This window comes from Martes martes (genome assembly GCF_963455335.1).
Source record: "Martes martes genome assembly, chromosome: X".
Taxonomy (NCBI): Eukaryota; Metazoa; Chordata; class Mammalia; order Carnivora; family Mustelidae; genus Martes; species Martes martes.
Window position 1 is genome coordinate 106421623 of NC_137897.1, and position 24433 is coordinate 106446055.

At 43.8% G+C, this 24433-nt stretch overlaps 1 protein-coding gene across 1 annotated transcript in view; it reads left to right on the forward strand.

Annotated features, from left to right (window-relative positions):
- Positions 1–21017, forward strand: part of SLC9A6 (solute carrier family 9 member A6) — a gene marked incomplete at its 5' end in the record, with an annotated part of 53467 nt that extends 32450 nt beyond the window's left edge. The window contains 5 exons of the mRNA XM_080831207.1: positions 42–195; positions 5515–5545; positions 7798–7877; positions 14069–14174; positions 18284–21017. Of these exons, the coding sequence (XP_080687333.1) occupies positions 42–195; positions 5515–5545; positions 7798–7877; positions 14069–14174; positions 18284–18556 (644 nt within the window). The 3' untranslated portion in view covers positions 18557–21017. The remainder of the gene's footprint in view (positions 1–41; positions 196–5514; positions 5546–7797; positions 7878–14068; positions 14175–18283) is intronic.
- Positions 21018–24433: the final 3416 nt, after the last annotated feature.

The following is a 24433-nucleotide window of genomic DNA, read 5'->3' on the forward strand; positions in this document are numbered from 1 at the left end:
GTAGTGAGTTACTGAAGAAGGCCTCTTTCGTTCCCTTCCAGGCCTCCGTGGCGCAATGGCATTTGCCTTGGCCATTCGCGATACTGCCACTTACGCGCGGCAAATGATGTTCAGTACCACACTTCTGATCGTGTTTTTTACCGTGTGGGTATTTGGCGGTGGCACCACTGCCATGCTTTCATGCTTGCATATAAGGTAGGTAGTGCCTGGGAAGCTCATTTTCATATTAAATTCTAATTCAGGGTTTTTTTTTTCTTTCCATTATGAGAAAAGTTTAAGCTTTGACAAATGTATAATGTTTTATTCTTTCCTTTTAAAAATTATGTAACCTGTAGTACAGAGAAAATCGGAAATGTGCAAAAGAAAGTTAAAAACCGTTGTTTACACTTTGAGGGATGTCCGTCCAGATCTCTTGCTATGCGTTAACATGTATTTTTAACAGAAAGGGGCAACACTTCAGGTATTCTTGTAAAGCAATTTGTAAATGTAATTATAGCATGGGCATTTATGTTAGGAAGTATATTTACATCAGAACTTCATGGCTGCATACACCGTAATTTATGTAACCAAATCCCTATCTTTGGGTTTTTGCATTATTTCTAGGATTTTTCTGTTACCATTACCATTTGAGGATTTTGCTCTTAAGTGCTACCATTAACAGCGTGAGCATTCATAAATGCATACACCACTGTGCACTCGTTTGATTATTTCCTTAGGATCCATTCCTAGGAGTGGCATTGCTTGGTCAAAAGATATGCCTATATTTAAGGCTTTTGATCCATATCACCTGATCAGATCGAAAATGTTTCTTCTCATCTGCAGCATATGAGACAGTCCAGTTTATTCCAATCCTAATCAGATAACTAGACGTTATCCTTCTCTCAACTTTATGATCAACACTGTCTCTAACCTGACAGTCCAAGGCCAAGATTGCGAGGTCTTAGTGTTAAATTCATACTAGTTAATGTATTCAGTTGGAAAGCTCCCTGTCTCTCAGGAGTACTGCATTGTTTCCATGGATACAGCAGCCTGTGTTGCTAAAGCTTTTGTAGATTTTAGTTCTGTGTTTGGCTGAAATTTCATAGACCTTCTGCTGAGCCTCTAGAATGTGTAGGGTTCATTAGAGAAAACAGTATTTCATGTTTTATAGAATCTGTTCTCTACTTTTTCCATTCTATTATGCCTTTCCCTTAAACATTCTAGAGACCAGCCAGCCCTAAATCACACTTTGAATGTTATTATTGTCTTTATTTCTTTTTACTTTTCAAACTACTTTCTTACCATTTCTGTGCTATTATTGTATATAATTGCAAATAATGTTCTTCTAATCCAGATCATTACTTCAGGGAGGACCTGGCATTTGTTGAGCACCTACTATGTGCTGGGCATTGGGCTAAGTACATTTCATGTATTCATCTAATCACAACAGCTCCATTTTACAAGTGAGGAAATAGTGGCTTTAAAAGTTTCTAAGTTGTTCAAGGTCATACAGAGAAGCCGCAGACAGAGGAGCCTTGGGTCTCACCTCATTTCTTGTAGACCATGCTGCATCAGTAAATGAAGGTGTTCACTTTTGGAAGGATTAAACTCCTTTCTTGCCTTAAGAGCTTGTAAATGAAGATTCATCCTTATTCTACTGAGAAGAACAAAATTACATATAAGATAATTTATGAAAAATAATGCTCTTCGGTAGTCTCAGCATTTCCTTGGACTCAGTTCTCTTTCCTAACAACTCTCCACACAAAATACCCATGCCTACCACCATGCCTACCACCCCACCCCACCCCCAAAAAACCCCAGCTAGAGTTGAATCCTCCTCACCAGATTTGCAAGCCCTTCGGCGCCATCTTGCCTGTCCTGGAGCATAGTTTGGCACTTACTTACATGCATTGCCTTACAATCTTAGGTTAGTTCTTACTGTGCTCGTTTGGGGGTTTTTTGGCCTCTTTGTGAGCAGGGGCTGGATTTTAAGTTTCCTTTCCCTCCCCCCAGATTTGTCTAGTACAATTTTGAAGCTGCTGAGAAGTCCTTAAAGTTTAAGATTCATGCAGACCGAGTTTTGACTTTGAGTTCTTGCTCCTTCTTTCTCCAGTTCTGTGGTCTTGGGCAAGTTCTTAACTCTTCTTACGCCTCAGGTTCCTCATTTGTAACATGTGGGTGATAGTACCTGCCTCCTTGAGGGTTGCTGTAAGGATTCAGTGAGCTAATGTCTGTAGAGCTCTTGGTACAGCATTTCCAATGTGCCTTTTATTCATTCATTTGATTAATACCAATTGATCGCCAGCCACGTGCCAAGCACTATTTTAGGCCTTGACTTAGTGGTTCTCAGTGGAGGGCTGCAATTTGGCAATGTCTGGAGACATTTTTGATTGTCACAAAGAGACGGGGCTGCTCCTGGCATCTGGTTGGCAGAGGCCAAGGATGCCTCTAAACATCCTATAGGGCACAGAGCGGCACCCCCACAGCAAAGAATTGTCTGGACCAAAATATCAGTAATGCAGAGGGTACAGGACCCTGCTCTGGAGGGATACAGGGGTAGCAGTAATAAAGAAAAGTCTACACTTTAGTAGGAGAACACAGACAATAAGCCAGCAAACAAATATGTGGAGAAAACAATTTGGTGCTGTGATGACAAACACAGTACTGTGAGCGTGACTGGGGATAGAGTGACTTTTATATGCAGAGGTCAGGTAAGGTCTCTCTGAGGTACCACTGGAGCTCAGTCTAACTGAATGACAAGAGATTATGAATTAAGCAGTGAGCAGGAAGAAGAATGGTCCAGGCAGTAGGGAAAAGAAGTGCAAAGGCCCTGAGGCAAGAGCAAACTTTGCCTGTTTAATAAACTGAAAAAAAAAAAAAAGCCCACATAGCTGGAATATAGTGATTGAAGGGTAGGCAGGAGCTGAGATGGGCAAGAATCTACAGGGGCAAGGGTTGGCAAATGTGTCCTGTAAAGGGCCAGATAGTAAATATTCTAGGCTTTGCTGGCCGTATGGTCTCTGTCTCAACTACTCAACTCTAGCGTGAAAGCAGCCATAGACAATGAGTAAATCCGTTGGATTGGCTGTGTTCCAGCAAAACAGGAGGCATACCGGATGGGGCCTGTGGGCTGTAGTTTGGGGAGCTCTGCTATCTGGCCTTGTAGGATGTGGGGAGTTTGGATTTTAAAGTCCAATTGGAAATCTTTTAGGATTTTAAAGCAAGGGAGTGACATGATCTCTTGGACCATATGAAAGGATTGCTCCAGCTGTTGTGCAGACAAAGGCTCCTCAGTGAGCTAGAGCCAGCCAGCCAGCTCTTCCTGTGTCCTTTCACGTAGCTTGTGACAGTCACACTTGGCTCCCTGTCATTTCCCGCACAGACTTGGCACTTCTCGGTCTCTGAGCCTTTGCTCATACTGTTTCCTCTGCCTGGACTTCTCCTTCACCGCGCCCCCAGGAAATAGCACAGCTCAGATGCCTCCTCCCTTTGCCCTGTTCTGTCGGACCCCCTCTTCCCTTTGCTTAACGTGGGCATGGCTGTTACAACACTTCTGTCGGCCAGCCTTGTAATGGCTGAAGAGTGACTCTCCAGTGGGGGTGAGATGAGGCATCAGATGCTTAAAAACTCTCTAGCTACATTTCTCATTTAATCCTTGCATCAACTCTGTGTGTGGATATGGTTCCCATTTTCCAGGTATAAAATTGGGGCTCATCAGGCTGCATAGCCAAGTTCACCCAGCTAGAAAGGAGCTGAGGCCAGACTGGAGCCCAACCTTCCCTGGTTGCAAAGCCCCTGGGGATTGCGCTCTAGTTGTGTCTGTGCCCCCCACGAGTCTGTGAGCTCCTTGAGGGCAGGCGCTGTGTCTCATTCATGTCTATGCCCTGTGCCTAGCACAGTGCCTGGCAGATAATAATTGCTCTATAAATGTTTATTACACTGAACTGGCTTCCAGTAATGTTCCATCTGAGTATTACAAATGTGCTATCGCCAAGACCACTAGATGTCACTTTAGATGCACAAATGTGTCTAGAGTTTAATATGGCTAAGAAGGTATTAAACAGCTTCTGGCCATTTAACAAAGACAAGATGAGCCTTTTGAATTATGAATCTGGTCATGGCCATCTGTTTTCAAGCACTTGACCATGATTCACTCGCCTTCCAGATGAGGTCTTGCATCATTTTCCTCCCTTCTGTGTATTCATATTATGGGATGCTACTGCTACAGCTACTCACACTGCTATTTTTTTTGTGTTGTCTGTAGTAGTGACCTTAATCGATAAACATTTGAGCACCTATTGTGTATCAGGTACTGTGCTAGACTCTGGGGCTACAGAGATGAATTGAGACATGGCCTTTACCCTCAAGGAGCTCACAGTCTATTTGGGGAGACTGACAGGTAAATAATTATACTCTACTGTGCTAAGTATTATTATAGAGGAATCTAGAAAGTGCTGTAGAAGGACAGAGGAAAGAATGGTTCCACCTGCAGGGGTCACAGAATGGTTCTTTTGGAGCTTACCAAAAGAGTAGGAAACACATGAGGGACAGTGCATTTCAGATGGAGGGCAAAGGCTCGGAGGCTCGGGAGAGTATGGGTCTGGGGACAGGTGTAGGCGGGGATGGCTAATACAGGGTATATAGAAGAGAATGAGGGGAAATGAGGGTGGAAAGCTAGGTTGGAGTGGCAGGGGTCACTAGTCTTAGAGTCCTCGGTGCCACCCAAAGGGCTTTAGGCTTAACCCTCTGGGTTATAAGCCACCCTCAAAGTCTTTTGCCAAGGCAATGACCCAGTGAGTTCTGTACTTTAGACAGCTAACTCGAGGGGATATCCTGGCAGCCAGACAACCTTACAGCCAATTGCAACAGACCTCATGAGTCACAGTGAGGCCTGAGCTTGAGCTGTTGGAATGGAAAGGAGAGAAGATGTGAGAACCAGGGTAGAGAAAGAACAGACAGAGTTGGTGGGAGCTGCTGTTGCGAGAGAGGAGTCCAAGAGAGCTTCCTAATGAAGCTGTTCCCTGGGATACGGAAAGCAGGAATTTTAAGCAGATGAAAGATAATTATGAAGAAGCCAGGCTAATATCTGTCCATTAGCCTGTGAAAACAACTGTAACTGGGCCCTCTGTTCAGTCATCATAACAGAATGTTGCCATGAGAGCTGAGAGGTCCGCAAACACGCAGCTCCCTCCTGGAACTGCGCCGTGCCGGCCTTGTGTTTGGAACTACCCAGTGGTTCCTATCCAGCCTCCAGTGCCCTGCCATTCAGTGAAGAGAATGTTATTTTTCTGAAACTGGTAAGTGGGATTGCAGGAAGAGAATCATTAGTAGACCCTGCCTGCCTCGGGATCCAAGCTGTTGCTAAGGAAAGTGGCAGGAGCCAAAAATCTACATCAACAACCAGAGAGAAGCAAGAAAAGATTCACCATTCCATAGCTTGCGTGTTGGGGAAAGTAGCGGCCTGACACGGTGCACAGGGGACTAGACCTCGTTTTGGCCTCAGGATCTCATTTGCCTTTTGTGTTTCTCCTTTAGGGTTGGTGTTGATTCCGACCAAGAGCACTTGGTAAATATGCGTTCATGTTGTCTCTAGCGTTCCCGTCGAATGTGCAGCTGCTCGGAAAGGAAATGGCCTACCGTAGACTTCATGCCACTGTTATTTAGACTCTGTCCTGTTTGCACCAGCTTTTAACTGACATCATTCCTGGCTTTTCTCACTGCTTGATAGGGACAAAACCAAATTTTAGACAACATATGGTTATCGGGGGTGACAGCTCTCCTATCTGTGGGCCGGCCTGGGTTTGGCCATGGAGCGAAACAGTCCCTTAAGCACTCCTAGTTTTCAAGTGGTGGCTCTGGCACATGGAGCCTTTTTCCACTCTGGTTTGCGCATGAAGGCTTGTCTCTGATGTCAGCTCCACTCCAGCTGCTCTTCCTGTGTAACTCTCAAATTGGATGACCAGCAGCTGCCCTTGAGAACCACCTAGAAGCTTTGCAGTCTTCAGACAGTCTTCCCTGGCTGGTCGGGAGAATGTACTTTCTTGCCCCGTGCCTCCACCTTGGCCAGGTCTCCTTGCTTAATTTTAGGTGTCCTTTTCTCACTTGTTCCTCTGAACCTGACCCTGGTAGGTGCCTTCTCTAGACTGGCCACCCATTTCTGGTGTTTTCCATCTGCTTTTTCATGGTTTCTGAGCACCACTGAATATGTGACTCCATCCTAGACATTAGATGGGAAATCACAGAAATAATGTTTTGAAAGATGGAAAGTCTCTCTTCCAAAACACATTCTTTTTCTTGTCTGAAACAAGCGGTGGTCTATTTGTCTTCTGGGTGTGGTTCAAAAAAAAAATTGTCAGATTCATTTCCTAAATGCTAATTTTGGTAGCTGTTGAGTGACGAGTGTGTATGTAATACAGTAAGTACTTGCCTCTTTTGGGGTCAGAATCAGACTAGTATAGTTTCATGGGCTTGAAATACTTGTGCAAACCAGGCTGGACAAATCCCCGTGATGCCGAGCTGCTGGGGTAGTTTCTAAGGGGTAGTAGTTCCTCAGGCCTCCACCCCCGTGTCCCAACAAGAATCAAATATCATACGATTCACCAGACCAGCGCTTGGTCATGGTCCACGTAAGTCTCCCCCTGCTATGTCTCCTCACAGAGGAGAGATGGGAAAAAGAAAACCAGGTAGGTGAGTACCACCTGTGAGATACAAAAAAAAAAAAACCATTTCTCCCTTGCCCTCAAAACCCTGTGGGCGTCTTGCTTTGTTGCATCATGTAGTCAGTATTCCGAGTGTCCACTACGAAGCAGAGAGGAACGTGTTAGGAAGCACAGAGTATGTGGGGGTTGGGGGTATAGGTGTTTATGTAGTGAGGGGATCGTGAGATTTACAGACCCATTGCTCTTCAAAACACAGAGACATACAAACCTTTGTGTACCAGTGTGAATGGAATTGCAGGTGTTTTTCAGCTCTTGTAAACCCGTGCAGTGTTCTCAAACATTCTTACTTTGTGTATGTTTGGATACATGTTGAGAGAAAGATTTACTTATTTATTTTGAAGATCAGGAAAGACAGGAAAGAACCAAAACCCAGAATCTAAACTCTGTGTCCTTCAGAAAGCCTGGGACCATGGAACATCCATGCTAGGAAAGGCCTTTGAGATTCTTCACCCCTCACGCTGTGTACACAAAGAAATCCAGGCTCAGGGAGGGAAAAGGACTTGTCCAACTAGTTCATGTCAGAGCTGACATGAACCAGATCACCTAACTGCCCCACTGCTGACTGTACCGCATTACAAATAAGGACCCAGTTTGTTTTTGGAAGCTATTTTAGAAGAGGCCTGCTTGCTTTGTTAATTTTCCCTTCTAGCCAGTCAGGCTTACCATGGAATTTTTCTGCTTGCTTTCATTTTGCTAGTGTTCTAAGAACATAGCATCTTTGCAGAAGCCCATTACTTTTGGGACCCATAACAACTCCCAAAGATAGGGATGTCGATGTGATGTTTTCTGTTAAGATGCAATTCACATTGTGGGTGTAAGTCTTGCAGATTTAAGGGTGAATTATCACACAGTGATTTTTTTAAATGACAGTAGACTCATAAATCAGCAGGCAGCCTGAGTAATAGAGGTGTTCAGAAAAACATTTCAGTTCCGTATTCCAAAGCCACAGTACACAAGCTATTAAATGTCTAATGTTACCCGTGATAGAGGGTATCTTGTGTGAAGTAGGCTATATTTCCAAGTCTAAAAAGAAATGATTCTAAATAAATGTATTTTTTATCTTGGTGTATGGATTGATTTCTTTATTATCTGTTTGCAGGGTATCCCTGAAAATGAGAGAAGAACCACCAAAGCCGAGAGTGCCTGGCTTTTCCGGATATGGTACAACTTTGACCATAAGTATCCTTAACTGAGGGGAAAAATGGTAGTGTGAACATGGCCAGTTACGATTTAATGGGATGGCTGTTTTGACTATTCCCTTCCTGAAGTAGAATACAAAACCTACCTTTGGTCTTCCTTTTCCCCTTCAGTGTGGCGGATGGAGAAGATTGTGAGAGACAATCCCCACAAATGAATCCCTCTGAAAACCCACAATGCCAGCAGGGAACGGTTAGTGCAGAAGGTAGCTGTGTGATGGGCCTCAGAAGCCCTTATGGGAGACTTTATGGAGCAGTCGCTGACTTTTACCTAATTTAGTGAATCTTGCAAAAGGTTATTTGCCAGTCCTTGTCAGTGCACTAGGGTAAAAGAGGAAAGGCTGCCTCAGGGAAAAGCGTCCAGATGAGATGAAAACAGAGTCATATTAGATACCGCAGTTGCCAGTGGTGGGTCTGCTTTCCCTGACCTGTCAGGAGACTGGAAGATTCGCCTATCCACTCAAGGTGCCAGTGTTTCATTGTTTACCAAATCTCTGTCTTCTATTATAACTGTCTTCCTCATAGCGCTGCTTTGGGTTGTGTTATGTTCTATAACCTGTTTAAATCATGCCTTTCAGAAAATATTTTATCCCTTACTATTTATTAAAATCAATTTCTTAGGGGCACCTGGGTGGCTCAGTGGGTTAAGCGTCTGCCTTCAGCTCAGGTCATGGTGCCAGGGTCCTGGGATTGAGTCTGGCATTGAGCTCCCTGCTCAGCGGGGAGCCTGCTTCCCCTTTTCCCTCTGCCCCTGCTTGTGCATGAGCATGCTCTCTCGTGCTGTCTCTCTCTCTATCTCTGTGTCAAATACATAAAATCTTTTTTAAAAAATCAATTTCTTGGGCACCTGGGTGGCTCAGTGGGTTAAGCCTCTGCCTTCGGCTCAGGTCATGATCTCAGAGTCCTGGGATCGAGCCCCGCATCGGGCTCTGTGCTCCACAGGGAGCCTGCTTCCTCCTCTCTCTCTCTGCCTGCCTCTCTGCCTACTTGTGATCTATGTCTGTCAAATAAATAAATAAAATCTTTTTAAAAAAATCAATTTCTTATTTGAAAATTGAACTGGGAAAAGGGAGCATGCAGTTCTTTTAGGCCGAGGCTTATTAGTAAATGAATCAAAACCCGGTCTGTGTTCCACCAAAGCCAGTTTGGGACAACCACGTAAAAAATGTTTCCCTCACTTTCGACTTGCTGATGAAAGCTTTGTGTATTTAAGAAAAATGCACTTGAGATCGAGCCCCACATCGGGCTCTCTGCTGAGCAGGGAGCCTGCTTCCTCCTCTCTCTCTGCCTGACTCTCTGTTTACTCGTGATCTCTCTTTCTCTGTCAAATAAATAAATAAAATCTTTAAAAAAAAATGCACTTGGCACTTATCATTAGAAGCTACTACTTACTATATTCCATTTGCTAGATTTTTACAATCACTTTTTGCAAGTACTCAAAATTAAATTACTCTATGGAAACAAGAACACAAGCATATCTGTGGTATTAAGCCTCCCAGTAGGGAGAGAGAGCCTGCCTCTTTAAAATTGTTTAATGATTATGTCATTACTTCTGGCTCCATTATCAGCATTTTGGGTATAAGCCACTCCCGTATCTCTTGGGGCTTTTTCTTCCCTCTGATTTAACAAAAATTGTTTAATGTTTCCTGCATAAAATATTTTGCACATTTTCTGCATAATACATGTACGAAACAACTAAATAATCCTGATGTAGAGAAAGGGCAGAATAATAGCTTATTTTTCTGTATATTTTTACAGAAGTAAACACCCAAGATTTGACACAGTACTGCTAGACTAAGACACAGTAATTTTTTTTTTTTTTGAGAGAGAGAGCTAGGGAAGGGAGGGGCGGGGGGCAGGAGGAGAGGGAGAGAGAGAATCTTAAGCAGCCTCCATGCCCAGCACAGAGCCTGATGTGGGGCTTAGTCTCACGACCTGAGATCATAACCTGAGCTAAAACCCAGAGTCAGGCGCTTAGCCAACTGAGCCACCCAGGTGCCCCAAAACCCAGTAATTTTAATACCTAGTGCCCTAGTAGAATTAATCATTCATCATTCTGGATTTCAGGTCCTTTGGGTAGCCAGATTGTTATAATAATGATATAACTGAAGTAATATACCCAAATCTTAAGCTTGCGACCTGTGTGTATAGCTGTGTGCTTGCTACCCTTGTAAAGATACATGGAACATCTCCAGCATCCCCGAAGCTGCCCGTGTTCTCTTACAATCAGTAGTGCCTTCCCTGCCCCTCCTCCCCCGACAAAGGGCACCACTGTTCTGCTTGCTGGCAGCATGGATTAGTTTTACCTGGTTTTGATCTCCATATAAATGGAATCATGTATTGCATATTATTTTATGTCTTACTTTTTTCACTTAGCAGCATGTGATTTGTCCATATCATTGCCTATACCAGTAATTCGTTCTTTTTCATTGCTGTGTGGTGTTCCAAAGTGCAAATATATTACAGGTTTGTTGGTTTGTTTGTTTCCAACCATTCTACTGTTTGATAAACATTTGAGTTGTTCCCAGCTTTTGGCTGTTACGAACAAAGTTAAAAGTCCACATATGCATCTCTTAGTGACCCTCAGCACTCATTTCTCATGGGTATATACCTAGGGGAAAAACTTCGGGCAAGTGTATTGTTCAGCTTTCATAGATACTGCCAACCAGTTTTCTTTTTTTTTTTTTAAGATTTTATTTATTTATTTGACAGACAGAAATCACAAGTAGGCAGAGAGGCAGGCAGAGAGAGAGAGGAGGAAGCAGGCTCCCTGCTGAGCAGAGAGCCCGATGCGGGGCTCGATCCCAGGACCCTGGGATCATGACCTGAACCGAAGGCAGAGGCTTTAACCCACTGAGCCATCCAGGCGCCCCACCAACCAGTTTTCCAGAGTGGTCGTAACCAACTTACATTCCTACCAGCAACTTCAGGGAGTCCCCCTTGTTCCGATCTCCACCAAAACTTGATATTTAATCAATCTTTTAAATTGTAGCTATTTCCATGGGTGCCTAGTGATACCGGATATGGTGTAATTTGCATTTCTCTGATGGCCAGTGAGATCAAGCATTCCTTCATATGTTTATTGGCTATTTGGACTTCATTTTTTATGAAGTGTGTTTAGTTCTGTTTAGTTCTTTTGCCCATTATTTAATTGATTTGTCTTACCTTTTTCGTATTGACTTGTAGTTCTTTCTATGTTCCTAAATTGGGTTCTCTGTTGGTTGTATGTACTATGAATATCTTCCCCCAGTCTATAGCTCACCTTTTCATTTTCTTAATCCTGTCTTGTAAGGAATAGAAATTCTTCATTTTAATGAGGTTTATCTTACTAGTCTTTTCTTTTGGTGCTTTGGTGTCCTGATAATGCTTTTATATTTCATATCCCAAGATCCTATATTTTCTCCTGGAAGTGTAATTGTTTTAGCTATCACATTGAAGTTTTTGACCCACCACAAAATAATTTTTGTGTACGGTGTGAGGTATGGGTCAACACCTACTTTTTTCCCATATGAGTATACAATTAACCCCGCACCATTTATTGAAAATGCCGTCCTTAACCCACTGAATGGGAATGGAGCCTTTGTTTTAAATCACTTGGCCATCTGAGTGGAGATCTGTTTCTGGACTTTCTTCTCTCTTTGTCTTTTTTTTTCACATCAATACCACACTCTATTAATGATTGTACTTTGTAATAAATCCTGCTGTCCAATAGGGGAAGTTCTGTAGGTTTGTCATTCCTTAGTATTGCCTTAGCTATTCTAGGTTCATTGCATCGTCATCTAAATTTTGGAAACAGCTTGCCACTTTCCACACACACACACACACACACGCACACACACACCTTCTCACTCACTCATCCATTCACCAAAAAAAAAAAAAACCTGCTGGTAATTCTCTTGGGTCTGTATTAAATCAATAGATGAATTTGGAGAGAACTGACGTCTTAACAATATTGAGTCTCCCAATCTAATAACACAGTATATCCTTCCATTTCTTTAGATCTTTAATTTCTCTCATTAATGTTTTATAGTTTTCATTGACCAGTCTTGCATATCATTTATTGTATTTACTATCCCTAAGTATTTGATGCTATTGCAAAAGGTACTTATTTTCTACTTGTTTGCTCTTAATATATAGATCTATAATGGGGTTTTGATATATTGACCTTGTATCCAGCAGTCTTGTCAAGTTCACTGATTATTAGCGAATAGTTTGTAGATTCTTTTGTATTTACTGCTCATAAAATCAAGTGGAAAATAATGTGTCTTTTTTTCTTTTCTAACACCTTACATTTTTTTAATGTCTTATTACACTGGCTGGACCTCTCCAGTACAATGTTGAGTATAAGTGATGATAGTGGACATTTTTGTCTTATCCTGACCTCAAGAGGAAAATTTTCAATATTTCACCATTTAGTATGATGTTAACTCTAGGTTTTTGAGATAGCTTTTGTCAGGTTAAGGATATCCTCTTTATTTCTAGTCTCCTGAGAGATTTTAGCATGAACAGGCATTGAATATTATCAGATGCTCTTTCTGCATCAGTTGAGGTGATCATGTATTTAATTTGTTCTCCTTTGATCTGTCATTGTGCTGTTTTCATTGACTGAATATTAAACCAGTCTTGCACGGTTAGAACAAATCCCACTCGGTTGTGATACACCATCCCTTCTGTGTGTCACTAGATTCAGTTTACTGATATTTTGTGGCTGATTTTTGTGTCTGTTTTTGGGAATGATACTGGTTTGTGGGGTTTTTTTTGTCATTGTTGTAATGTCCTTGTCAAGCGACTATAGCAATATAATGCTGGTTTGATGACATGAATGGGGGAGAATTTTTCTCTTTTTTTGTTTTCTGGAGGATTTGTATGTTTTCTTCCTTAAGTGTTGGGAAGACTGTACCAGTGAAGTCACCTGGGCCTGGAGTGTTTTCTCTGAGGAGGGTTTTCATTTCTTTAATAGATATAGGACGAGTCCTCATTTTTCTTTTAAGATTTTATTTATTTATTTGACAGAGGGAGAGAGATAACAAGTAGGCATAGGGGCAGGCAGAGAGAGGGGGGAAGCAGGCTCTCCGCGGAGCAGAGATCCCTATGCGTGGCTCGATCCCAGGACCCTGAGATCATGACCTGAGCCGAAGGCAGAGGCTTAACCCACTGAGCCATCCAGGCGCCCCAGTCCTCATTTTTTTAAAAAAGGTTTTATTTATTTGAGAGAGAGAGTGTGTGTGTGCAAGCAGGGGAAGGGGCAGAGGGAGAGGCAGAGAATCTCAAGCAGACTCTGTGCTGAGTGTGAAGCCCGGCACAGGACTCGATCCCATGACCCCAAGATCACCACTTGACGTGAAACCAAGAGTTGGCCGCTTAACCAACTGAGTCACCAACCAGGTGCCCCAGGACTATTCCTCATTTTTAACTGAGAACAACCTTAGGTTGTGACTTCAGAAAGTGGGGAATATGTGTGTGTGTGTTTCTCCCATTGTCTCTACTTTTTCTTATGATTCCCTCTTGTTTTCTTCTGAGTATCATACCTGTTATCATGTCTGTTTTTATTTTTTGGAAAATAAATGAACACTGAAATGAGGGTCTATGATAGAGGAACTCATGACGCCTAATTTTTTTAATGTTTTTAGAATTGAATTTCCCTTGATATGAAGTTTCAACTCATTCAAGATACCAACTGAATTCACAATAGATGATTAAAACCATTTTTTGTTACTAAATTCTGCAACTGGAAAATTTCATCTGTTTTCTGACTCTTCCCACTCTTTACTTTCTACCATATCTACCATATCTCCTTCAGTGCTAAACTGAGAGTGATTCTGTCTTCCCTTTGGGTTTAGTAAAAGCAAAACGGCAATATGACGCAGTAGACATGGTGCAGGACTTGGAATCCAACCAGTTTGGGTTCATGTATGGGTCCGTCACTTGCTTCATTGTGTGACTTTTAAGTGGGTCATTCCTTTCCCTGAGCCTCAGTTTCCATTTCTGTGAAACAGACAAAATCTCGCTTTGCTGACTCACTGGCATGATGTGGCCACAAAATGAGGCAGCATATGTGAAAGCCGTCCGCTGCCCTCGGAAGCAGCAGGCGCGTCGTGAGGGTGGTGGTGAGCACAGGACTTGTTTGGAGTTCGGGAGGAAAGGGGCGTGGCTCTTCCTTAACCCGGGGTGCAGCTATCTGAAGCCCCTGCTGACGCACAGTGGACCTCCTCTCACTACAACACTCCCTGCCTGCTGCGGGCCCATCGCCAGATGCCTGACCAGCCCCCAAGCTTATGAAGTAAGTTGCTTTTATCCAAAACCTAAGTTCTTCATGAAGTTAAATTTTTCTGCTCTGTGGATACATCACTGGTTCGGTTTTGCTTCACTGGCCTTTAAGGTATAAAATCCATGAGAGGGAATATAAGCCTATTTTGCCCGGCCAGAAAATGCATATAGATACATATAGAAATCTAGAGATACAATTTCACGGTCTTTGAAACCTCATTTGAAAAGAGATCTAGTGTATTGCCTCACTTACTGTCAGTGATTTTAGTAAATAATTCTATTTCCACACTGGTTTTCGTTTATTTACAGTATGTGGCCCGAGCTCAGTATTGAATGTGTTATGTTTTCATCTATGAATTAAAGTGGTCACAGTCATGTTGAGAGGATTAATAAAACCATTTTTGATACCCCTAAAGTACAACAGATGGTCTTTTACTTCAAACCTGCCACATTTGGACATCAGGGAGAGTTTATCTACCGGTGTTCCACATTGCTCGGCGGCAAGAGCATATCTAGATAGAACCTAGAGTCCATATTTTTTTCCCTTAGCTGCCAACATGAGATTGGTGATTCAGCACGCATCACAACACAGAAAGAAATGACAAATGCTGACAGCCTTTACTTTAAAATATGAACGTCTTATTTTTCAAGTTCTTTTTTCTTAAAAAACCTTTGCTTCCAACCCAACTCTTCCAAAATCATCTGTGGCGTCAGATACAGGGCCCAGATTAAGCCCACCACCTGGGCTGGTCTGATGGAACAGCTTGAGTAGAGCTACAAGGCCGTGGCGAAGCAGTGTAGACAGGCACCATGTGGTTCCCTACGCCCTCCTCTGGGGTATGTTAGAGCAGAGCCCACAGAGAAGGGACGGGCAGAGGAGTTTTAGGGCACCTACAGGGTGGGGTGCCCTACCGCTCTGTGGGACGTTGAGTCCATGCAGCTTCCTGACAGATTGTGCCCGGGGGTGGGGGGAGCACCCGTGTTATCTTGTCTCTCCCTCCCACATGGCCCAGGCTCTCCATGTCGAGCAGCCTCCCTGTCCTCTGTGCCCTTTCAGCCTACGAGGCCGCAGAGGGGCAGCCAGCTTTGTCAGCTCAGTCAGTGAGCCTCAGCTCTTGGATTCCAGAGACCCACTCATGGCCACCAAAAGCCAAGAGTTCCACAACTGCGCATCCTGCGGACTCTAACAAAATACAACATTGTCATATTTGTTTCCTAGGGCAGCCGTAATGAAGTACCACAGACTGAATGGCTCAACAGAAATGTGTTGTCTCATAGTTCTGGAGGCTCGAAGTCTGAGGTCTAAGTGTGGGCAGGGTTGGTCCCTTCTGAGGGCCGTAAGGCTCAGTCTGCTCCGGGCCTCTCCCTAGCTTCTGATGGTTTGCTGCCAGTCTTTAGTGCTGCTTGGCTTGTAGTAGATGAGTTATATAGATCGCTATCTTCATCTTCACATGACACTCTGTGTGTGTGTGTGTGTGTGTGTGTGTGTGTGTCCCCAAATTTTCCCTGTTTTTAAGGACACCCACCAGTCACACTGGATCGGGGCCCACACTAATGACCTCATCTTAACTTGATCATCTGCAAAGACCCTATTTCTAGATGAGGTCACATTCACAGGTACTCGTGGTTGGGATTTTAGCATCTTTGGGGGGGATAGCATGTAACCTGTAACAACCATAAAACTTAATTTTTAATGTTTTTTCATTTGTTAATTAATTAATTAACACCTACTTTTTTAATTATTAAAGTTAACTCTACTTGTGGCCAGCTATTCAAACAGTATGGAATGTACAAAGTGAAAAATCAGTTTGCTCCTTCTCCCACCTACATCCCCCCAGAAACGGTCTTTTTTTTTTTTTAAAGATTTGATTTTTTATTATTTATTTGACAGACAGAGATCACAAGTAGGCAGTGAGGCAGGCAGAGAGAGAGAGAGGAGGAAGCAGGCTCCCTGCCGAGCAGAGAGCTCGATCCCAGGACCCTGGGATCATGACCTGAGCCGAAGGCAGAGGCTTTAACCCACTGAGCCACCCAGGTGCCCCAGAAACGGTCTTTATTAATGATTTATTGTGTATACTTCCTAATACACAGGAAGTACGTTACTTACATGTGTATATATAGCTTTGTACAAACTTAGACAAATTTACATGTGTAGCTTTCTTACTGTTTTATACAAATGAGATCACAATTGCATTGTCCTGCTACTTGCATTTTCACTTAGTGATATACCGTGGCTACCTTTCCATGACTACACGAGACCCATTATCTTCTCTTTATTCATGGCTGCCTAGTGTGGCTAGACCAGCATTGGTTTAATCAGTCTCCTATGGATAGACCTTTAAATTGTTTCCTCTCCTTTTTTGTCTCTACAAACCATGTTTATAGTAAATATTCTTGTACCTATGAATTTATCCAAGTATATAAAGGTATATAAAATAGATTTTAAGGGTTAAATTGCTGAGTCAAAAGGCATATATGCATTCTAAAATTTGATAGCTATTGTCCCAAACCTCACACTCAACACAGTCCTTAAAGGTGCTGAAGAGCCCTTGCTGGTGCGCAGTCACCCCCGAGCTTTTTTTTTTTTTTTTTTTTAAATTTTTTATTTATTTTCAGCATAACAGTATTCATTGTTTTTTCACCACACCCAGTGCTCCATGCAATCTCTGCCCTCCCTAATACCCACCACCTGGTTCCCCCAACCTCCCGCCCCCCCGCCCGAGCTTTTTTGTTGAGTATCGCTCAGTGAGGTGACAGACCCTGGTGGGCCTTCGTGTCATACTCTACAGAGCAGGAGGGCCTTATGGTTGGTTAGTAGAATGGGTTTGTTTGGTTTTTAATTCACATGGCTTTGAGTATTTAGGCAAATATTTAGCAACAGCAAATTAAAACTGTTTTAAATTGGTGTTTAACAGTCTCCTCAGTCTGACTCTGTCAGACAAATTTAAGATTTTCAAACACACACAGCTCAGGAGAGACGGATGTCCGCTGTTTGTATCAGCTCTGCTTTCCCCAAGGAATATTAGTCACAGATTTTTTTTTTGCCAGATCCATAGGAGTGTTTAGAATGATTCTTATGCTTTATATTAGAAAAAGATGACTTTCTGATTTTTAAAAGTAATATGTACTCAATATAATAAAATTTCAGTACAAAAACATAAGAAAATAAAAATCACTAGCAATTTTATCATGCAGAGCTAATGATCATCATTTTGTTGACTACCCTTCCAAAGTTTTCTATGCATATATAACATTCTTTTATTTACCAAAATGGCATTATGTGTGTGTGTTTGTGTGTGTGTGTGTGTATTTGATTTTTCCCCTTTTGTAGAACTTTATTTAATTCTACATTTTTGGCCACAAAGTCTCCATGAGAACCAAAAGCTTATTGAGCTGGGAGACAAGTGTATGGTGAGGTTTCAACACATTTGGGAAACATTATATCTCTAGGCATTGTCCATACTGAAGTAAAAGCTTCATTTCCATAAATCCACTCATCCACTCAGTGATCCATTGACCTTACATTTGGAGAATACCTTCTGTGTGCCCCAGGCCGTCTGGTGGTTGGACTCGAGTGTAGAGGGGGCTCAGAAGCTAGTGTGGGCTGAGAGCAGACCAGTGCGTGTGCAGCTGTGGTACAAGGGTAAAGGGCACTACAGGGTCAGGGCTACGTGCCAGACACTGGGAGAGAGCACAGGAGGCACACCTAAGCCAGCTTTGCAAGATCAAGGAAGACTTCCAGCAGGAAGGGACTTTCTTTTAAGCCAAGACCTCAGTGATAAGCAGGCTCTAGTCACTGGACTGGGGCGGGGGGAGGGGACACAGAAGGTAAGGGAAAGCATGAGTGATTTGGGTACGTTTCAGCAGTTCAAATGGCAGGCCCACAGTGGGGCGGCTGGAGTGGGTGAGGCAGATACCAGGGCGGGATGGGGTGGGGGGGATGGTGAAACGCCTGAGTCACGTGGTGTCTTTAAACCCAGATGAGGACTGTGGGCTTTATCCTGAAGGCAGCAGACTAGCCCTGAAGGGTTTTAATAGGAATCCTCGAAAAATTCTTCTATTGGAAATGTTTCTTGAGTCAGTCACAAAGCAATTCTTAAGACTTATTTTATTTGCATTTAGAACCAGGAGCAATTGAAAGACGATGACTCCGATCTTATTCTCAATGATGGCGATATTAGTTTGACGTATGGGGATTCCACTGTGAACACCGAATCGGGAGCATCCGGTGCCCCTAGGAGGTTTATGGGAAACAGTTCTGAAGATGCCTTGGATCGGGAGCTTGCGTTTGGGGACCACGAACTGGTCATTCGGGGAACACGCCTGGTTCTTCCTATGGATGATTCTGAGCCCCCATTAAATTTGTTAGATAATACAAGACACAGTCCAGCCTAAGCTTACTAATACTCACCTAGTGATTTGTAAAATTTGCACATGTGATTGTGAAGAAATTTGTACTACCTAAAAAGTCCCAGTGCATGTCTCTGAATGTTTAAGCTATATAAATGCTCTTTATATGGCATCGAGAGAACATAAATATCCTGTACAAGGCAGATTGTGAACAAACTATTCTTTTATGTTTCATTGGCTGCACTATGTAGATTGGATCTGTTTTAGAAAAAAGTTATTTTCACAGTGATGTTGTGTGTTCCGTTAGCTTTACGTCTCAGTTAAAGTACACAAAGTGACAGATTTACTCTTTCTTACACTTACCTGATACTTAACCAGAGTACCAAGTTCTTGTGCCGTGAATTAATTTTGTTTCATGGGAGGGGAGGGAGAGGAAAGAGGGAGTGTTATCTCTGGGAAAGCCCAGGGACGGAGAGGTTCCTCTGTTGGGAAACTTGTGTTCATTGCTACTGCCTTGGCCGTGACCTTTGTCTTTCCTTTTTCTCCGGTGGCCTGTTGTGGCATTAGAGGCTGATGGTGTTCGGATCTTGTCCCGTTGGGAGTTGGGAGTGAAGTGGGGGGGCCTCTTCCCCCCACCCTTGCTATGAAAGAACAGATTCATTGACTATAGCACACTGGTATTCAGAAAAGAAGGGCTACAAATGACATCCAAGACTGTGTTGCTTTTCTCCCAGACCAAGACCATAGGAAGGAGTCGTATCATCCTGCCAGGTTAGCCGAAGTACGGGTGTACATGGCACAGGGCAGGTGGTTTGCATTGGTGGGGGCCGGGGCAGAGCGCGGGAGCGGAGTCAAGAGAAGGGGGGGGGTGCTTCGGAGAGCTCTCTTCCCAGATGTGTAAATATTCCATACCAGATAAGTTTAAATAAGAAACTCAGTGCTGCTTACTTTTGGATTATATACTTTATCTGTATAGCAAGCTTTGTGGTCAGATGTTTTTATATCGATTTAAATCGCTGCTCTTTAGCAGCCAAACAGGAGCAAAATGTAAAATTTTTGAACTTTACTGTGTCTCATTGTCATTCGTTAGTCTGTAGTTGATGTTTAAAGTTAATTTATGACTCCCATGATCGTTCCACACTACATCAAGGTCAGTCGGGGAGAAGCGCACCGCTTTGGAACTCATCGTAAGGGCAGTGTTCCTTTACGTGCTCCGGCTAGACTTGTCTTCCTCTCCATGTTACTTTTTAATATGAAATACCTAAGCCGCCGTGTGGGTGTGTGTGGGTGTGGGTTTGTTTTTTCTTTTACAGTTTTCAAGGAAGAGTACATAGCAACTACCCATTTCCTATTCAGAGAATGAAAGTAGATTCTATTTTGTAATGCTGAAAAATCCTACAGGTGCAGTGAATGCTTCAAAGGGGGATACGTTCTGGTGTGGATTCTGACCTGTTGTTAATGTTTCAGAAGACAAATGGAAACTTTTCTGGGTCTTCCCCCGCCTCGGGTCTGAGTAGCATTGCCTTAAATCTTAACCCGATTCGCAAACTGATGTGTTTACGTGATGTTCAAATTTCCCAGCAAAAGATGTCTTTCCAAACAAAATATGTACTTACTTTCGCCAAGGTGTCTGTACTGTTGCGAACACTCTGAGATTTTAAGGGAATTCTACTGTCGGACTCTTGAGCGGCAGCTCTAACTGTTGGCATAGCCATTTGTTACGTAGTGGTAGCGACTTTCCTGCTATGCAGGAGCCCCGTGACGTGTGCATTCGAGAGGACGTGCGCCTCTTCATACAGTCTCTCATTTCTTGTTAATGTGTGTTTGAGGGGCTTTGAACTTCAGCGTCATTCACCCACGAAGTTATTCAAGTTGTAAAAGGTCATACAAGAAATTAACAACTACCTTTTTTATTCTGTCAGGTTACTGAGCTCACTTTAGGAAAATGGCTGTAAATACTTAGCATGACACAGTCAGTAACTCGTCTCTTTCAGCATGCATCAGACTCTTTCTTAGGGAAACCGATACAGCTTGAGTCAACTAAATCTGCCTTCGTACTTTATCAAAGGGGAACCAAGGCTGCCATGCTTATATCAGCATCTGGAAGCTTCTCCTCTCCTCTAATCTGTGTGCACATCTCCAAGCAAAGAAGAACCAACAAACTGTGCTCATATACCCGTCGGTTTTCGACACCTGAGTGAACTCGAATGAAGGACAGTCTGAGTTACCATCACGCACAAAGGAGAGCTGCTCTCGGACTTAACCGTTCTGTTCTTTGTGAACCCTGCGCGTTTGAGTGACTCAAACATTGCATCTTTTAAAGTTATTTTGTAAGGTTCCTTGGCATTTTATCCTCGTCGTCCGTGTTTGGCAATGTGCTGTTAAAGAAATAGACTTAATCTGTATGTATTTTTTTGTTTTCCCTTGGAGTACTTGGACAGATGTTATAGTGGTTTCTTTTAGGAAAATCTGTCATTAAAAAAATTATAGCCTTGCAAATAACCACTCACCGTATTTGAGTCACAGTTTATTCTAGTGAGAAGTAAAGAGTGCTGACTTCATTTATTTTTCTACCTATACACCTACTGGGAAAGTGGGGAAGACTGATGTTTAAAAAAAAAGCAGACAGAAACCTACCAGAACGTAACGTGTGGGGGCTGCCAACCAAGGGGCTTATGTGTAAGGCTGGACATATTTGCTTGTGGTCACAATTGGACCATTTAAGAAATAAGACTCAAAGCACTCAAATTCCGTCACACTGATTCGTAGCCTGTTAGCTCGGTAATGGATAATGTCATGAAAATGTCAGTTCCATGATGTAGCGAGAGTAGATCCTGTGTCCCGTTAGGTAGAAAAGCCATTCCAAGTTTAGTTGAAAGCACGCTCATGCAAACAGCCCTTTCCCCAGTTAGAGAGATCTTTCTTTCTGTACCTGAGCAGTTTTATAGGTTAGGGTTTGCTCACAGCAACTTTGTCTAGTAAAGGCACCAACCACACTAGCACTCTGTTTTGTTGCCAGCTTTCTTATTCATGGTCCAGTGAGAGATGCAGGTGGTGGACCTACTAACCTCTCTTTTCTTGAACAAACCGTGTTTTCTAATTCACAGATCAAATCTGACATTCGATCTAAGTAAGTACATTGTTAACCTGGCTCAATGCAGGAGTGTAAAGAGATGAAGGGTAGGGACGCCTGGTGGGCTCCGTCAGTGGAGCGTGCGACCCTTCATCTCAGGGTCGTGAGTTCGAGCCCCATGCTGGGAGCATTGTTTTCTTAAGTTCACTTAAGTTACTTAAGCTTAGTTTCTTCAACTTAAGTTTATTTAACAAAAAGATATAAAAGTACAGATGTTTTAACTCCATCAGGCAGTCCTTGATAGGAGGCATCCCACACAGATGATGCAGTGTAAGGTATGAGGCTTGGAATAAATTGGAAATGATAGCAATACTAATTCCCCATTTTTTTTGAGCCCCTCTTGGATACAGGCTGTGTGTATACATGGTCTTCTTGAAGAGCTACATTTTAATGTAATCCGAATCATGCTGTGGGAGTACGTTCTGTTCTTTGCATTTCACAGACATGGAAGGTAAGGTGCAGGGAGGTCGCCACCCTGCTAGTAAGTGACAGAGCCAGGACTCAAATCCAGGCTTGATCCAAAGTCTAGATTGTTAGCCACTCCTCTAGTGGCTCCAGTGGCGGTCTGCGGGCTAATCCATCTTGAGAACTAGAAGGAGAGTGCAGAAAATTGCAGACTTCCATTCTGCTGCCCACCACCTGCTTGACATGAGGCCAGGGAAAGGCATGAAGTCTCAGCTCTGTCCCTCCCTTCGCTGCATTGTTGGCTGCCAAACACAAGTTTGCCCGATTGGGAAGTTTCTCGAATTCTTAGTGAAGTGCCCTCCTGTGTCCATAAGCAAGGCGACCTGGCTAGCACCATGCCTCCCCACTCTGCCTTCCACCATTTTCACCAAGGGGGGCCATCTTTTGTGGCAGAGCGTGTGGTCCTAAAGAGTGGCTCTGTGCCCGCATAACTTGGTGTAGTAGAAAAATCCCAGGCTTTGGAGTTACACAGATCTGGTTTCAAACCCAGGCTCCACTGTTACACAGTGTCAGCTGGTTACTTGACTTTGCTGAGCCTTTCTGCTTCCTTAGCTATAAAGTGAATTCATTCAAGAAATATTTGAGCGCTTACATTGTGCCACACACAGTGGCTATAGTGCAGACAGTTCCACAACCATCCTTGCTTTCACAGAGCATATGCTACAGAAACACTGATTGCTTTCCAGTAGGGGAATATCTATCTTAAATAATTGGCAAATAACATAAAATACAATAGCCATAAAGACTGTGATGGCAGAGTACGGGAGGCTGGGAGAGGGGACTGCTGCCTGCTGGTAGGGGAATAAGGCAGATCTTCTAATGAAGTGACATTTAAACAGACCTCAAAGCTAGGCAGGGGGCCAACCAGATGAAGGGCGGTGAGGATGAGGAGCGTTCTGGGCAGAGTGAACAGTGACAACTCACCACCTGTAATCGATCTTCCACACAACATTCATCCAATCAAATGGTTCCTGAGTGACAGACATACCGTGTGCTATGCTGTATACACAGTGAAAAATAAAATTGACACAGGCCACCCTCCTAGCCCTTAATATCCGTATGGGAGACAGTACCCAGCGATCGTAACAAGGGGCACCTCGAAGCCAAACCTACCCTTGTGACTTCCTCCCAGTCAGCCCTTTCGGGCTGCACCTGCTAGGCAAGTCGTGCCCTCTGTTCCCTTGCAGCCTTTAGACATTCGAAAAGAGGAGCCGGTATGTCTTCTGGGCCTTTTCTGCTCCCAAGCTTACAGCCTCATTCTCTTCCTATCTTCTGGACACGCACCAGGAGTCTGTTGTTCTAGACTTTTTCATGATTGCGCCTGAGCCCATGTTGGCTCTTTGTTTCAGTGGCCACATCTCCCTCGTCTTACAGTGGGCTGACTGTCCCCAGAAGGTCTGGGCGGGCCCCCTGCCCTCACAGAGCTTATATTCCCGGCAGAGCAGGCCAACCATAAATAACGCACACAAAATAATTAGAGATTGGGATCAGGGACAGGTAGGGAACACGGTGGAGGGTGATGGGCACGAGGAGCGGCAGGGGGAGTGTGGGCAGGCTCGGGAGGTAACGTTAACACGAAGGCTTGAAGGAACCAGCCAGGCAGACAGCAGACGGGAAGTGCGGCGGAAAGGTCTGGTTTCGGGTAGATGCTCAGTGAATGTGTTGAAAAGAAGCACAACGTCCTCCTGACCTTTGACTTAGCTGGGTCTGGAAGGCCTTCGAAGCATGGAGCAGGAGAAGCGATAGGCCTGAGGCCCTGCCCTGCCTGCCACTGGGCGCTCTCCGGAAGCCACCTAAACCTCTCTGAGCCTGTTTCTTCCCTTATGAAGTGATGCCAGCCGACTGATTCAGTAAACATTTATTGAGCTACTGCCGGGTGCCAACACTGTGGTAGGTGCTGGATTCTGATTCCAGCCCCGTGCAGCTGCCAGCCCTGCTCAGGGGAGCAGATGAAGTGATGTACATCGGAACATTTTGATCAGGATTCCGAAGGCTCTTGAAACTGAGGTTGCGTACCCTGTAAGGTTTTGCTGATGAGGTGCTATATGAGTAAAATATGGAAAACGCTTAACAGACCACGATTCGACTCCGGGCTGCTTTTCTTTGAAATCTCCCGTTCAGCAAGTTGGAGGGGTCCCAAGCCGTTGCCACGGTGCAGACTGAACTCTGAGAACTGGCTTAGTTGGGGCTGTCATGGCTGTAGCCGGAACTCCGCGAGACCCGACAGTTTCTGGACAGTTCTGTCTGCCTAGTAAAAGACCTTCTCTCCTTTGCCACACACCAGACTGCAATTGTGGCTGGGGAGTCCTGCCCCTGGCGTCCGC